This window comes from Glandiceps talaboti, chromosome 11 (genome assembly GCF_964340395.1).
Source record: "Glandiceps talaboti chromosome 11, keGlaTala1.1, whole genome shotgun sequence".
NCBI lineage: Eukaryota > Metazoa > Hemichordata > Enteropneusta > Spengelidae > Glandiceps > Glandiceps talaboti.
The window spans coordinates 11693628-11708190 of NC_135559.1; the positions used below are offsets into that span (position 1 = coordinate 11693628).

At 33.6% G+C, this 14563-nt stretch overlaps 1 protein-coding gene across 6 annotated transcripts in view; it reads left to right on the forward strand.

Annotated features, from left to right (window-relative positions):
- The window catches only part of LOC144442254 (disks large homolog 1-like), a 190330-nt gene that overhangs the window by 101148 nt on the left and 74619 nt on the right, over window positions 1–14563 (forward strand). Inside the window, exon 1 of one of the 6 annotated variants that reach the window (XM_078131544.1) lies at window positions 3447–3533. The exons of the other annotated variants lie outside the window; for them this stretch is intronic. Within the exon in view, the coding sequence (XP_077987670.1) occupies window positions 3480–3533 (54 nt within the window). The 5' untranslated portion in view covers window positions 3447–3479. Of the gene's footprint in view, window positions 1–3446; window positions 3534–14563 lie in introns of those variants that run through there. 6 annotated transcript variants of the gene reach the window in all.

Here is a 14563-nt window from a genome sequence, read left to right on the forward strand (position 1 = left end):
ATCATCATAGAAGTGAAGTATCATACACACAGTTGAGAGGGCAAGTCACACTCGGTTGGATATTATGTGAGTTTGTTGTTTAAGTACTCCAGTAAATGCAGAAGTCAAACTTTAATACTTTAATCATATTGATAAGATATTCGTAAAGAAGGGGGTTGAAATTGAATGTGTAGTATTGACAACACCGGAATGTTTGAATTGAGAGAGGCAGTTTTAGTTTTTAACCTGAGTACATCAAATATTATCAAACTTTATTTTGGAACAATGTTTTGCAAAGATCTGAAGCGCTTTGAAGTCAGATCTGTCATTGTGTCACTTCAGATTAGGTGTAAAATTTAGGTTTGAGATTTTACAGTTGTTTGGCAGTGACTCAGAAATATTGAAAAAAGTTGATCCAGAACAAAATGGTGATTCTGTGGGATCTTTATATAGATAACACTAATGTAATGACCGGGGAATGAAACATACCCCTTTCAAGAATACCTATTGATTGTATGTGAGTTTGTTGTTTCTGTCCTCCAGTAGACTTCAGCCTCAAAATGAAAACTAGATTGATTCTTATGAATTGAAGATTGCGTGTAAAGTTAACACAGACCATGGATAGGAAAATAAATTAATGTTGTAACTCAGGAGAGCTGAGTCAATTTATTGTATTTTGCTGGCAGTTACAGACAGTATGCGAATGCAAATACCCCTGACTGGACTGTTCAAACACGTGACATATTGGCAGGTGGTATTTTTTTCAGAATAAAGAACTATTACAGGTATATAAATATCATATGGTATAATTAATAACACTCAGATATGTAACAGTTGTGTATTTTGTAGTTGTTTGTTACAGGTAAAAAAAAAATGTTATTTCAGAAATGGACCGTTTTATAAATTTTAGTTGTTCAATATTTTCTCTTACTGGTACAGTACTTAAAATATTACAAACAATTCCAATTTCATAGATGTAATAATGTAATCGTAGAAATTTACAGTTATAATGTATATTTCCTAAATATTCCTGTAACTAGTACAATGACAATGTATTACTAGTACAGATTAGAAATAAAAAATGTAATTTCAGAAATGGACCATTTTATAATTATACATATACATGTAGATAGTTGTTCAAAATTTCTCATACAAGTGCAATGTACTTGAAAACATATAATGATAGTATTTTGTCCAAGTAAAAAATATAATCATAGAAATAGCATTATAATTTATATTTCTTAAATATTTATGTTGCTAAATGACAATACTTGAAAAAGTGCAGTGACTGAAGTATACAATTTCAGAGAGGTAGAGACATCTGCTTTCAGAACTGGACCATTGGGTTATTTAGTATTTGTTTTACTAATATGTAATGTACTTCAAGAAGTGAAGGGACTGAAGATACAGTTTCATAAAAGTGTATATTTATAAAAATGGAACACTTGTGATCTGCCGTTGTTTGATATTTATCTCACAACTTCACTGCTAAAATGTTCTTCAAGAAGTACAGTGATTCAGATGTGTAATTTCATTGAAATGAATATTATAATTGTAGAAATGGAACCTTGTAATATCTAGTTGTTCAATATTTCTACTGCAGTACTTCAAGTAGTGCAGTTTCTAGTCAGAGTATACATTAAATTTCATTGAAGTTAATATTTCTACTGCAGTACTTCAAGTGGTGCAGTTTATATACTAAAATATACAATTTCATAGAAGTAAATATTTCTACTGCAATATTCCAAGTAGTGCAGTTTATATACTAAAATATACAATTTCATAGAAGTAAATATTTCTACTGCAGTACTCCAAGTAGTGCAGTTTATATTCAGTGGGCAATCCTATAATAGTAAAATATATAATTGTAGAAATGGTTCCATGTAAATGTAATATTTCCGATACTTCAAGGAATGCAGTGACTGAAGTTTACAATTTCATAAAAGTCAAACTATGATTAGACAATGAAGTTGTGTGATCTGTGTCAACTAGTTGAAATTAGAATGTACTTCAAGAGGTTCATTGACTTGTAGTACGTACAATTTCATAAAAGCAAAAAGTAATTACATGCACGAAACAGACTGTTTTAATATTTAATTGTTCAATATTTCTAATTGTAGTACTCAATGAGTGAGGGGTAGAATTTCATCAAAGAACAAAACTAGAAATGGCTGATTGTAATATATATTTGCCTTTGATAATGCAAAGGATAAGACCTTAGGCAATACAATATAATACTACTCTGCTTCTTGCATTTCAATGTGGATATTATAAACTATTGGCTGGAGGATACTTGTATACACTTCAAACTGGGCTGGCATCAACTTCTAAGACAGATTATTTTAATATCCCTACTTGGTAATCAGATTGTCCAATTAAACAGAGAAGACAATAGGGTTGTACCATTATATATTGAATTACAGGGATGAGAGAATTCAGAACAAAATTTGCCATAGAGGGGGAGAGAAGGATGTTTTTTGCATGAAAATTGATATTTGAAGTTAAATGCCATAGGGTATATGCGTAATTTGAAATATTATGATCGGAGTATATTACAGGAAAAAATTATGCTTTTTTGTGTAACTTTCATTTTCTTTTATATGAATTTTGATATTGGATGCTGAATATGATCATTGGTAGATTTGAATATTTGCATAATTTATGAAATTCTATTTTAATTGGAGCAAATTAGAGAAAAGAATAATGTTTTTGCATAAATTTGGTTTTAATTATATGAATTTCGATATTGGATGCTAAACATTATCAGTGATAGATTTGAATAACCTGCATAATTTATGACAATGAGTGTTTTGATAGGGGGAAGACGTCCTCCTTACATATGTCTGTCTGTTGACAACGTTGCATATTAATTGATGTAATCCTAATATAGAGCGTGAAGTGTGAAATTGACGACGGGATTCGTCAAGAGGAAATTGCTGACAAATTTTTTTTCGATCTGACGGCAGATATTAGAAATCTGTTATTTATAGCTATATATATATCGGGGTGGATGTGTTGTGAATGGCAAATTTAAGAATGTCTCTCCTGCCACTTTTGTGGTGCAAAATTAAGTCTGTCGAATTTGCCACTTTTGCAAAATATAGTCTGTCGATTTTGCCACTTTGCAGATCTTTAAAGTCGGGGTTAATGTGGTAATTGATGATGAGAAAGTGTGGTCCAAAGGTTATGTTGTAATCTGGTTTGTGATTGGATGTTTAGTGTCGAGGGATATCATCTTCGGACCCATCCATTTATCAATCAATCTACAGCTTGCATTTGTAATGATGATGAAGAGGAGTTGTCTGTTTTGAATATGATAGTAGATTGAACTGCCTGGTATGATAATACCGTACACATTGTCATGTCATAGCATAGCATAGCAGACAGCTCACACACACATACATACACACGCACGCAGTCTGTTTAAACAGTTTACCGTCTACAATTGTGGGTAATTACCGACGGTGTGTGAATTCACGGAGGACCTGACTGCTAGTGGTATGAAGAGCGTTTGTCAGTATATGCATGAGTTCTTCACACAGTATCCAGATGAGGTAGGGTTGTATTGTCCAGACAAAGTAAATCGTGTGGTGTTCAAGGTCAGGTTCCTTTTTTTATAAGCTGTCCTTTTGTATGACTCAGAGACTATCAACACTTGCCATGCCATGCTGCTAATGTTTTTGAAGCAGACCTAGTTTCAGATTAGTGCTGACTCTAAAAAAAGTAGAACAGGTTTCAGTCAACTAAGCTTTCCATTCTCCACACAAGTTCATTCCAATTTCATTCTGAAGAGTATTTTTTTATATATATATAAACAGGTTCATAAAACGTATAAATGATTCAGTATTCGTGTCTAGCGCAACCAAATTTTATTCAGGTGTGTACGTTTTCTTGTCAAACCATTGACCCAGAAAATGTTATTTGTGATCCATTTCGAGAGTGTATGTATCAGACTGTTATTATTGTAAGGTAGTGTTAATTAAATACATATTGATAGTGATATGTAATGCTGAGATCTCATTAGCTTTGTCATCATCATCATCATCGTTATCATCGCCACCACCATCGCCACCTGCTCAGCTGTCATCTACCAGGAGGGATCTGATAACAGCTTTCATGTCTTCACGTCAATTTTACGTCTGGTATGACCAGAATTTATAAAAATAGAAACTGATCCGTCATAACTATAAACATGGAAGTCTGATGACCCTGTGAACAAAATATCACCAAAATATTAATATAAATATTACATGTTGTGCTTTTAAGATGTTTGTTTGGGTAGGAATGTTGTACAAGTTTCCCCCTTACTGTAAATATCGTATTCCCAAATTTTAATCATTACAATATTTTTCTAATTCGTCACCATTACTTGTAAAATAATTACCCTGCTTCCTTCTTATGTGTGCTATTCCTGTCTGGATGTTTGCAATTTCTTCATGTAATACGTGGTGTGGTGTAAGTTGAATATTTTTGTGTAGTATTATTAACTTAAGCACAGAATTATGTAATTATAGTAGTGCTACTTAGATTTATATTGCCTGTGACAAGTACAGTAATTATGCTAATATGTCGATTATTATGTAAGATGAATTTCTTCCTGAAAGTCCACTGTCAGTGTGTATTTGAATACAAGTAATTTGAGATTTACAGGAGGAATTAGATTGTCTTGGTGGTTTACTCACACTGAATATGATGTTTTTGATATAAAGATAGACACAATTCAATTCTAGACTAACAGTGTAAACAATAACAGAGGCACAACAAACAGGAGGATCCTTTGCCCAATCACATTGAACACTGATAAGCATTGCTATTCTTTCACAGTGCAGTAGAAACGGGCTTCTGCTGAAAAAGTTACACATGGACTTGATGATTTTAATGGCTGCAATTGTTTGCTTTAACAACTGATTATCAACACGATAACTTGTCTGCTTCTGCATCCCCAAGTGATTGTTTATTTTAAAGTTGAAGTGTGTGTGTGTGTGTGTGTGTGTGTGTGTGTGTGTGTCTGTGTCTGTGTCTGTGTCTGTGTGTCTGTCTGTCTGTATGTCTGTCTGTGTGTTGAGAATCTGTGTGTTGGGAATTTGTGTGTGTGTGTGTGTGTGTGCGCGCGCGTGTGTGTGTGTGTGCGTGTGTGTGTGCGTGTGTGTGTGTGTGTGTGCATGCACGTGCAAACATCATGAGTGAAACACCAAGATCACTTCATTTCTCCTGTAATATTATTTTATAATAAATAGCCAGATGACAACAACAAAAGATACCAAATGTCTGTGATGTAATCATAAAATAAAAAAGAAAAAGATTTAATGTTTAACATTGATTTTAACTAAAGGGAATAGTATTTTTTATTTATGAAATTTTGTGATTTGTTTCACAACCTCAAAAAATTTAGTAATATAACTGTTTCTATAACTGTAACTATCGGTATAAATATATTTTGCTCTCGTTTGGTCTCCTAATAGTATTTTTGTTATGTTTGATAAATATGTCAAATCTACCTGAGTTTTCTGTTATCTCTTACCAGTGTTTGTTTTGAACTGTTGAAAGTATGTCACATTTAGTTAAGTTTCCCCCTCATAATTTTTAGCTTATCTTCAAAATTTTTGACTGAATTGACAATGACGTAATATGTAATAGATTCAAGGTGTTGTTACATGGATACTGAAACAGGTCAAAGACATTATATAACCAAGGTCAAATGTACGACTGAAGAAAGGTGGACTGATTGTTTAAGAGATATCAATCTTATATAAGCTAGGGAGTTCAAAGGTTAGGGTTATGTTAGGGATAGGAATAGGAAGGAGGATCAGACTCCCTAACATAGATCTTATTTACGTCACTGACTACAAATGACTATTGAGTATAGTTATGTATTTTTCTCTATTGCTGTAACAGAAATGGGGTCCCAAAACCATAGCAAACACTTTTGCACAGTCTAGGTCAAACTTCGCTGCAAAAAGCAATACAAAATACTTAATTATATTCTGCAGTTCTGATTTAAAAATTCTTAAGTGTTTTGGTCCAAAAAGCAAATCCTGCAAACTTGTTTGCTAGAAAATATCGATATCAAAATGTCAACTCGTCTACCTACTCTTAACATAGATTGTAAAATTACAATGTAGCAAAGATTTTCTGTAGCTTTTACATCAAACATTGCTGCAACAGAAATACAAAATATTAATGCTAAAGCTCACTCTTACAGGATTCTAAGATCTAACAAAGACTGGTATAGCTTTAGGTCAAACTGTATTTTTTTGAATCTCCAAATACTCGCAAGTACAACTCACAACCTCTCCAACCATGTTCATGTTCCATTGCATGTTTCCACACAGTCTACAAAATATATGTATGTCAAATATCATCAGTCCAACAGACAGAAATACAATATGTATTCATTCCGGGTTTCAAGGTCTAGCAGAAACTTTCACATAGCTTTATGCCAAACATTGGTGAAACAGAAATACAAAATATTCATTCTAAAGCTCGCGCTTACAGGCGTTGTGAAATCTAGCAAAGACTTAGCGTATAGGTTTAAACCATTGCTGTAAGTATTTTATCTAAACCTCCAAATACTCCCAACCTCTCCAACCATACTTACGACCCAATACACGTCTAGTCAAGGAATGAGTGACACGCATTCAGATAATCTCCATGTCGTATATGCCAAGGAAATTACAGTACAATGATTTGATATAGTGATCTCAAAGTCTCTGTAAAGAATACATGATGTCAGCTTGTGTGTATGGAGACTCAAGGAGTCTAGCAAGACATTAAATACATACAGTAGATGACGAAGCATTTAGATCAGTCCCATTTGCAGGTTTTACTTTCTACAAAAAAAAAAAGGTTGACTTATTTACATTGGTTTGGCACACTGCCATGTTTGATGTGGTGATAATACAATTGTGATATTATGTAGAGAAAGTAACGGACCTTTTAATTTAAGTCACAAAATGGTCAAAATTTTAGAAAAAATGACAAGTTCTTGATTATTTATGAAAATATATTTATTACAATCAGTATTACACTTACACCATGAAGATGTGTGAACTAGTGTAGTATATATGCAAATTAGTTTGTTTTGATTTGATATATATATATATATATATATATATATATATATATATATATATGAACTTGTGTGATACATATGCAGATTTGTTTGATTTAATATGAACTTGTGTGATATATATGCAAATTAGTTTTCATTTAAGATAAATTACAAAACAGTTTATATAACATACAGAGTATTTAAATTGTAAGCGTATATAATGATGGATGTAATATAATATTGTCGGCCTTAAAGTTTAACAGAGAGAATTTCAGGAGATATTCAGCGTCATAAACCACAGCCTCTTTTATGGCACCGTCTAAGACGCACAATAACAGCTTTGGCTTGCGAAAATGGAGATATTGGGTGAAGTTGTCAATCAGAATGCTCAGAGGCAGCTCACATGTATACTGTAGTATGTACAGTCATCACAAAGGCTTGATTCAGGATGAGTAATATCCTTAAATCATCCTTCAGGCTTCTCTCTTGTAATAACAAGTGATTAATACCTCAGGGTCATAGAAAATTCAAGAAGCCTAAATTGCAGTGTGAAATTGAGATCATTGACCCACATGTTGGTTTGTTGGTGAACCATTCTGTGTGTGTGGTTTATACAACCGTACGGTATATTCTCATCGCACTAGTAGAATTATCCGAATCTCTGACTCGGAATTACCATGGAATCTATGCATTGTTTCATTTTGGGAAATTTTAAAATTATTTCTGGAGAATTTATAGATTCTATTTTTAATTCGCTTTAATTCAAATACTTTATTAATCTGTATTTACAAGCATCAAAATTTATGCATTATCTACATTATTGTCATTCTATATTCCTGCGGCACGCTTCTGTTTATTTTGTGCACAATAAATTATTAATGACTTAATCAGTCCATGTCAATATTTTTACTTAAAAATTTCTTTAGATCTGAATGCCACTCCTATTTTTTGTAGCAATTTTCATTAAATCTTTTATTAGTTACTAAACAGAATGCATAGGATGGTGGTATTGATTGCTTTCTTTTCGTCATTGTATCACATTTTTTATGAGAATGTCGTCAAGTATTGTATTTCCTCAAAAGCAATTCTTGTACTAAATGCGGTGTCAAATAGGTCAGCTTGATGTTTAAAGGTTTATTCAGTGGGAAAGGAATAATGGCAGCGTTGAAAATGTGCATTGGGAAAGGGATTACGGTAGCTAGCGTTTGAAGCATTCAAATGGGAAAGAGGAAATGGTTGTCCGGAATATGTTCAGTGGGAAAAAGTAAGATATCATTAAAACTGTTCAGTGGGAAAGAGAAAATGGTAGTCCGGAACACGTTTAGTGAGAAAAAAATATATCATTAAAACCGTTCAGTGGGAAAGAGGAAAAAATTGTAACATTGAAAACGTTAAATGCAAGGAGAAAATGATAACATTGAAAACATTCAGTGGGAAAATTTAAGATATTGTTGAAAACATTCAATAGGAAAAATGCAATTGTAACTTTGAAAACATCAACACATAGATGTCTATTAAGTGGAAAATGAAGGAATTAATAAAGCTACATATAATAATATCGATCACTTGGATATGCTGTAATTCATGTAGGATTTAAACATCTTTGATATATGATATGAAAGCTGCTCATATGCTAATTAACTACTGAATATACATATCACAAGATGTAGCAACAACTGAAAAAGTATTCCCTCTTCGCACCTGCATAATTATGTATATTTGCAGATGTTCAGCCACACACACTTCCATTTCCATACTTGCATACACGCAAATGTATGCATGCAGACACTTTGTGGATAGGAAAAGTATAGGATAGAAATCAGCAGTTGTTCGATAAAAGGGTATAGGGTATGTGAATACAGAGTCTGGATCATGGATGCAAACATGGTTTCTAACTGTGGGTGGAGATCATAAATGGTAACGTTACTGTATAGAAACTAGACTTAAAGTATACAATGTAGAACCTATTCTATTGTCCAACAGACACAGAATCAGTTCACTTTGTTCAACAGACACAGAATATCTTAAACATTGTCCAACACTGGCTCATAGACACAGAATGTACTGTACGCTTTGTCCAACAGATACAGAATGTACTGTACACTTTGTCCAACAGAGCGATGGTTTCTGTACCAGTCATAAAATCAATGAGTCATGTCCTATGAAGACTGGCTGTAGTGTCAAAAACCATTCAATGTTGTCAAGCGTTTCCATGAATGCACACAATCAGACTCCTTGAACCTACTTCAGTTGTCACATCATGCAGTCACTTTATAGATGAAGTCATCACTATCCAACATTCTGTTGTCTTGTCCAGGTGTTTCAGAAGGAAATGTTCAGGAAAGAGAATTTGCTGAAAAAAATGGAACCTTTTTGTCAATTCTGATTGTAAAAATACTAATTAATATAAACTATATTTTGAGTTTCCTTGAAAGTGGTTATCTAATGTTTTGGGCACAATGAGCATATACAAGTGCAGTTTCCTAAAAAAATGATTGCTTAGATGTTGCCGAGCAACTAATCTGTGTATTAGATTCCTTGGAGTTCCTTCACCCTGTATGTGGACCCCATGGAATTCATTGGAATGATTAGTTACTACTTGGCTAGCTTATGTGTAGGTGCAACACTAGTTAGAAATCTAAGCTTTTTTGTACAGATTTCCTGAAGGTTTTAGCACACTTCAGTATTAGAAATGTACCACATTTGAAGGTAATTTCCACTGCTAGCTGTAACGTACACCAGTTTGAGGGGTTATAGGAATGGACAAAATGTACTTGTTCATCCATCCATGTGTGCATCTCTGTGTGTATACATCTATATGCAGGCATTTCTTGGCCATGCACAGGTCAATTTCATTTAAACTTGGTACAAAGTTGAGCCACCTATAGTGCTCTAGGTCTATGAATGAAGTCCATCTGTTTGCATGTCTGTACATGCATCTGTACATTTATAGTTGTTGGTTTTTTTAGCCAGAGTTTCATTTAAACCTGGTTCAAAGTTGAGACACTCTAGTGCTCTAGGTATATGCAGTCAATCTGTTTGTATGTCTGTACATGTATCAGTCTGTCTGTCAGTGGTTATTTTTCAGCCATACAGAGGTCAATTTTATTTTAAACCAGGTACAAAGTTGAGGTACTTCAGTTGTAACTAGTATGTTTTCAATATTTAGGACGAAAGTTGACTAAAATAACTGTATAGCTTTGTCTGCTACAAAGCCTTGTTCCTTTTATACAAGAAGATGGCAATGATTACAGGCTTCAATATTGCAAACATGATGAAGTGGAACCCTGATTAAAAGCCATATGAAGGCAGGTAGATTTTACCTACTTCATATCCCCCATTACAAAAAAAAAACATCATTGGAGAGAGTGTATATTACAGCGAATTCATACGACCACATGATGTAATGTTGTATTTACAGAGTTCACTAAACTCGGTGTACACTTACACTGGAAATAATCATATGGCTTTTGGACAGTTTAAAAGGAAATTAAAAAGAGGCCTTTCAACAAACCCATTAAACTAATAAGCCAGGTATGAAAAAGAAATAAATACATTGACAAGGTTGGGTAGTTTTCTCTAGGGTTGGCTAGTCTAAATTGGACGCTTATGAAATAAATAAAATATACAAGTAATTAGAATTTTAGGAACTGATATTGATATTCTTCAATCTGATGTGGTGAATGCAGTTATGTCTTTATTCACCTCAATTTCCATGGTTTTGTGTCATTTGTTTTGTTCCAGGTGATCGCCACCTTCCCACCGTTAGGGTTAGGGAAGGCGGCGATAACCTGGAACAAAAAAAAACCCACACAAATCGTTGGAAATAGAGGTAAATAAAGGCATGTATTCGTTTTCACCACATCAGATTTTAATCAGATTGGGTATTCTTTAATTCTGAAATATTGTTAAAAATGTGAAATCAATTTGAATACGCCGAGAGTTATAATGTAATGAAAATATCCATTTCCTAATTTCGTTTTGTCAAATATTCAATTTAGAAAACATTTATTCAAAAAATGGACATTGTAATTTAAGTGTAAATGGGATGAGAATTTATACAGATAGAATATTAACTTGAGTATTAAGTTCTAATTTCATTAGATTTATGAGTTGTAAAGAAGTAACAGAAGACATTCTGGATGTATTAATTTAATTCAAGTAATTCCAAAAAGGGATACTACTGTTCATAAGTTGTAAGCATTTGTATCACATACTTTCTCGTTGCGTATTTCTGAAAACATACCATGTTTAGCTAGTTTAAGAACGCCATGGAATACACGACTTGAGAGGTAAATTGTAAATTATGAAATGCATTTGTAGAAATATCACAGTAATTTGTACATAATTTATTATTTTCGTAAACGATACACAGATCTATCAAGTATCTGCCAGCGGCAATGTTCTTAAGATAAATTGATGTCATCCGTTGGGTTTTGTGTTTGATGAATTTATGTCCGTTAAAGAGTCAAGCTGTAGAGACGGTAATCACCAGTGTCAAAATGAGATGGCCATGATGGATTTCTTTTAAATACTCTACCTGTCCTGGTTTATTTATGAAATGTCAAATTCATATCGCTTTCTTGTTGCGCCATGCAAATCATAGCTGCACTAGACTGTCACTAAACGTAATTTTCCCAAATGATTTTGAAACAGAATATATAACTTAGTCCCTCATTCTTAACATTACGTTGGGTTGTTATCAAATGGGCATGTTTGGTTTAGGCACTTTTTTGTCAAAAAAACTGCAGATCGTGTGACAGTTCGTGCAATTCATGAGCAGTTGAAATGAATTCTTAAACCAAAGCTCAGTATGAGCAGTTGAAATGAATTCTTCAACCAAAGCTCAGTCTTGAGCACTTTTTGGAGCCGTCGTTCTTGAGCAGTGTGGCTGTCCAATTTGCATGTCTAGATGAGGCACTTTTTGTCAAAACAAATTGATTGGTCCGATCAAGTGACAGTTCACTGTGAGGTATGAGTAGTTGAAATGAATTCATGAATCGGAGCAAACGATGTGTTAGTGTGATTTGCTGACAAAGATATTGCCACATGTCGTAATCACCGACACTATGTCAGTTTTTACCTCGCCCAATTTCTGTCAACCCCTGTCGATTGGCTTGTTTGCATGACACTAAAGTTCACTTGGGGAGAGAAGTATTCATCATATGAAGTGGATTTAAGTTATCCTATTTACTTGCAAGGTTCTTGTAGTGTGGAACCCTGGGATCCAAATGTGTGAATTGGGCAACCATTCCACTTTTTAAATTGATCAAAAATGGAAACTTGATGGTCTCACCAAAACTCATGTAAGTTCCTGAATACTCTGAAAAAAATTTTGTTTGGTTCACAGAGCATCATTAAGTCTGTCGTCAACAAGTATGTTTTACTTTGCAATGTGATTACGAGGCAACATGTTACAGCTGAAAGTGTTTGGTATTGTCTATGCTCAGAGACGGTCTTACTCTCTCAAGAAGCTATTCAACAAGCCACTTGGTCTTACAATTATTATAAGCCCAAGTATAAAACTCTTGTCTAATGAATCGTGTTCAAGTGAAGTTTTAGTATCAGGAGTAATAATTAAGTCTTGTACCATGACCAAGGGTTCTTCTTACTTACGAGTAGCCATCACAGACCATGTCACACAAAATAATCATGACATTGATTGGAATCAAGTATTAAGCCAGCAGTAAAGCCAGCCAACTGACAGATTGATAAAGCCTGCTGACCTGAACTGGTGAAATGTTTAATACTCGTAAATAATAAGAACCCGTGGTCTAATACTATAAGTGGATTGATAGCAACATTTTGAGACAGTCCCTTACTCCAAATGGATTGATAGCAACATTTTGAGACAGTCCCTTACTCCAAATGGATTGATAGTGACATTTTGAGATGGTCCCTTACTACAAATAGAATCATAGCAAAATTTGAGACACAGTCCCTTACTACAATAGATTGAAAGTGACATTTTGAGACAGTCCCTTACTGTAACTGGATTAACAGTGACATTTTGAGATGGTCCCTTACTCCAAATGGATTGACAGCGACATTTTGAGATGGTCCCTTAGTTCAAATTGATTGGCAATGATAGGGATCTAACAAACACTTGTGAATCCATCAATCTACTTAACAACTATCACACTAGAACTGTAACAGTAATGGAAATGTTGACAACAAAATTCAGTACATTTAAAATTGTCATGAATTAGTCGGAGGCTTTACTTTTGATAGAAAAGTCAGATACTGGTTGGCAAAGTACAACATTGTGACTAGGTTGATATTTATCTGTTGTTCCAATATTACCAATGACTAAACTTTCTTGTATTGATTCTTTTTAAACCTTGGACAAATGCCACATTTCCTAAATTTTGAGATTTGAATTTGGGATCTATACAAAATTCTGGTGTAAGTTGCAGCATATTCTGATTTTTAATTAAACCTGCACTAGCTACATACATGTACAACTGGGACATTTTTTTTCTCATGATATAGCCAAAGATATATTCACTAAAACTGGTCAAGCACTTATGATAAGACATTGTATTTGTTAATCAGTGGTCAGTATTATCTGTAGGTAGTGTAGTGGTAAGTTTAAATCTTGAGCGAATGCTTGGTTTTCAATCTATCGCCATGGTAAAACTACATTGTTATTATTTATTAAACTGGAGTGTCATTTTTTTTAACAGATCTAAGTTTGCAACAACAAAAATTAGTATAAAATTTCAGGATAGTGTGAAGATCTGATAGGATTTGATGCGTTCATGACCAGAATATGAAAGAAACTTGGCTAGCTGTCCATCGACTTTTGACTGAGAATTCAGACAGATTTACACAAAATGGAAAAAACCCATCTCAGCCAGCACTTTGCCACAAAATGAGTGTTCCTAGGGGAAAAGACGTTGCAATAGTAAAGTCTGGTACAGAATTAAAAGTATATACATGTAGATAGCCAGTGCTTTCTTGATTTCTATAAAAGTCATACTCTTTTAGTTACTTAGTGTTTGTACGGATTTCGAAAGAAATTAGTTGTCTAAAGTGCACTTTCTTGTTGCACTCTGAGTCCATGCATGTATTTGCAACGCTGACAAATAGCTGACATCAGTTGGTACCTTTAGTTATATCTACCCAATCTACCCAATGTCAAATGCCAACTTTTCAAAGTATATCATATTATAAAGTCATAATTTAAGAATCATATGCCAAGCCTTTCCTGTCTGTGTGAGTTCTGACATTAGTAATATACATGTACTACTCTGGCAATTGAGGTCTCGGTGTACTAAATTGAGGCATTGTAAAATATATTGGTTTGATGTGGTAGATTACACAAGTGAGTGATAGCAGTTCCTCTGTTGTGTGATTGTAATTAGCATATTGCTGTGCATAAATTATCATTTATTTGCATATATTTACATATTGTATTGACAGATTTGCATGAAATTGGAATATTGTAATCAAAGATAGTGTTAGAAGGAAAAGAAAAAATTAATAATGAAAAATAAAACTTTAAAATCCACCTCGTTAATTAATGAACAT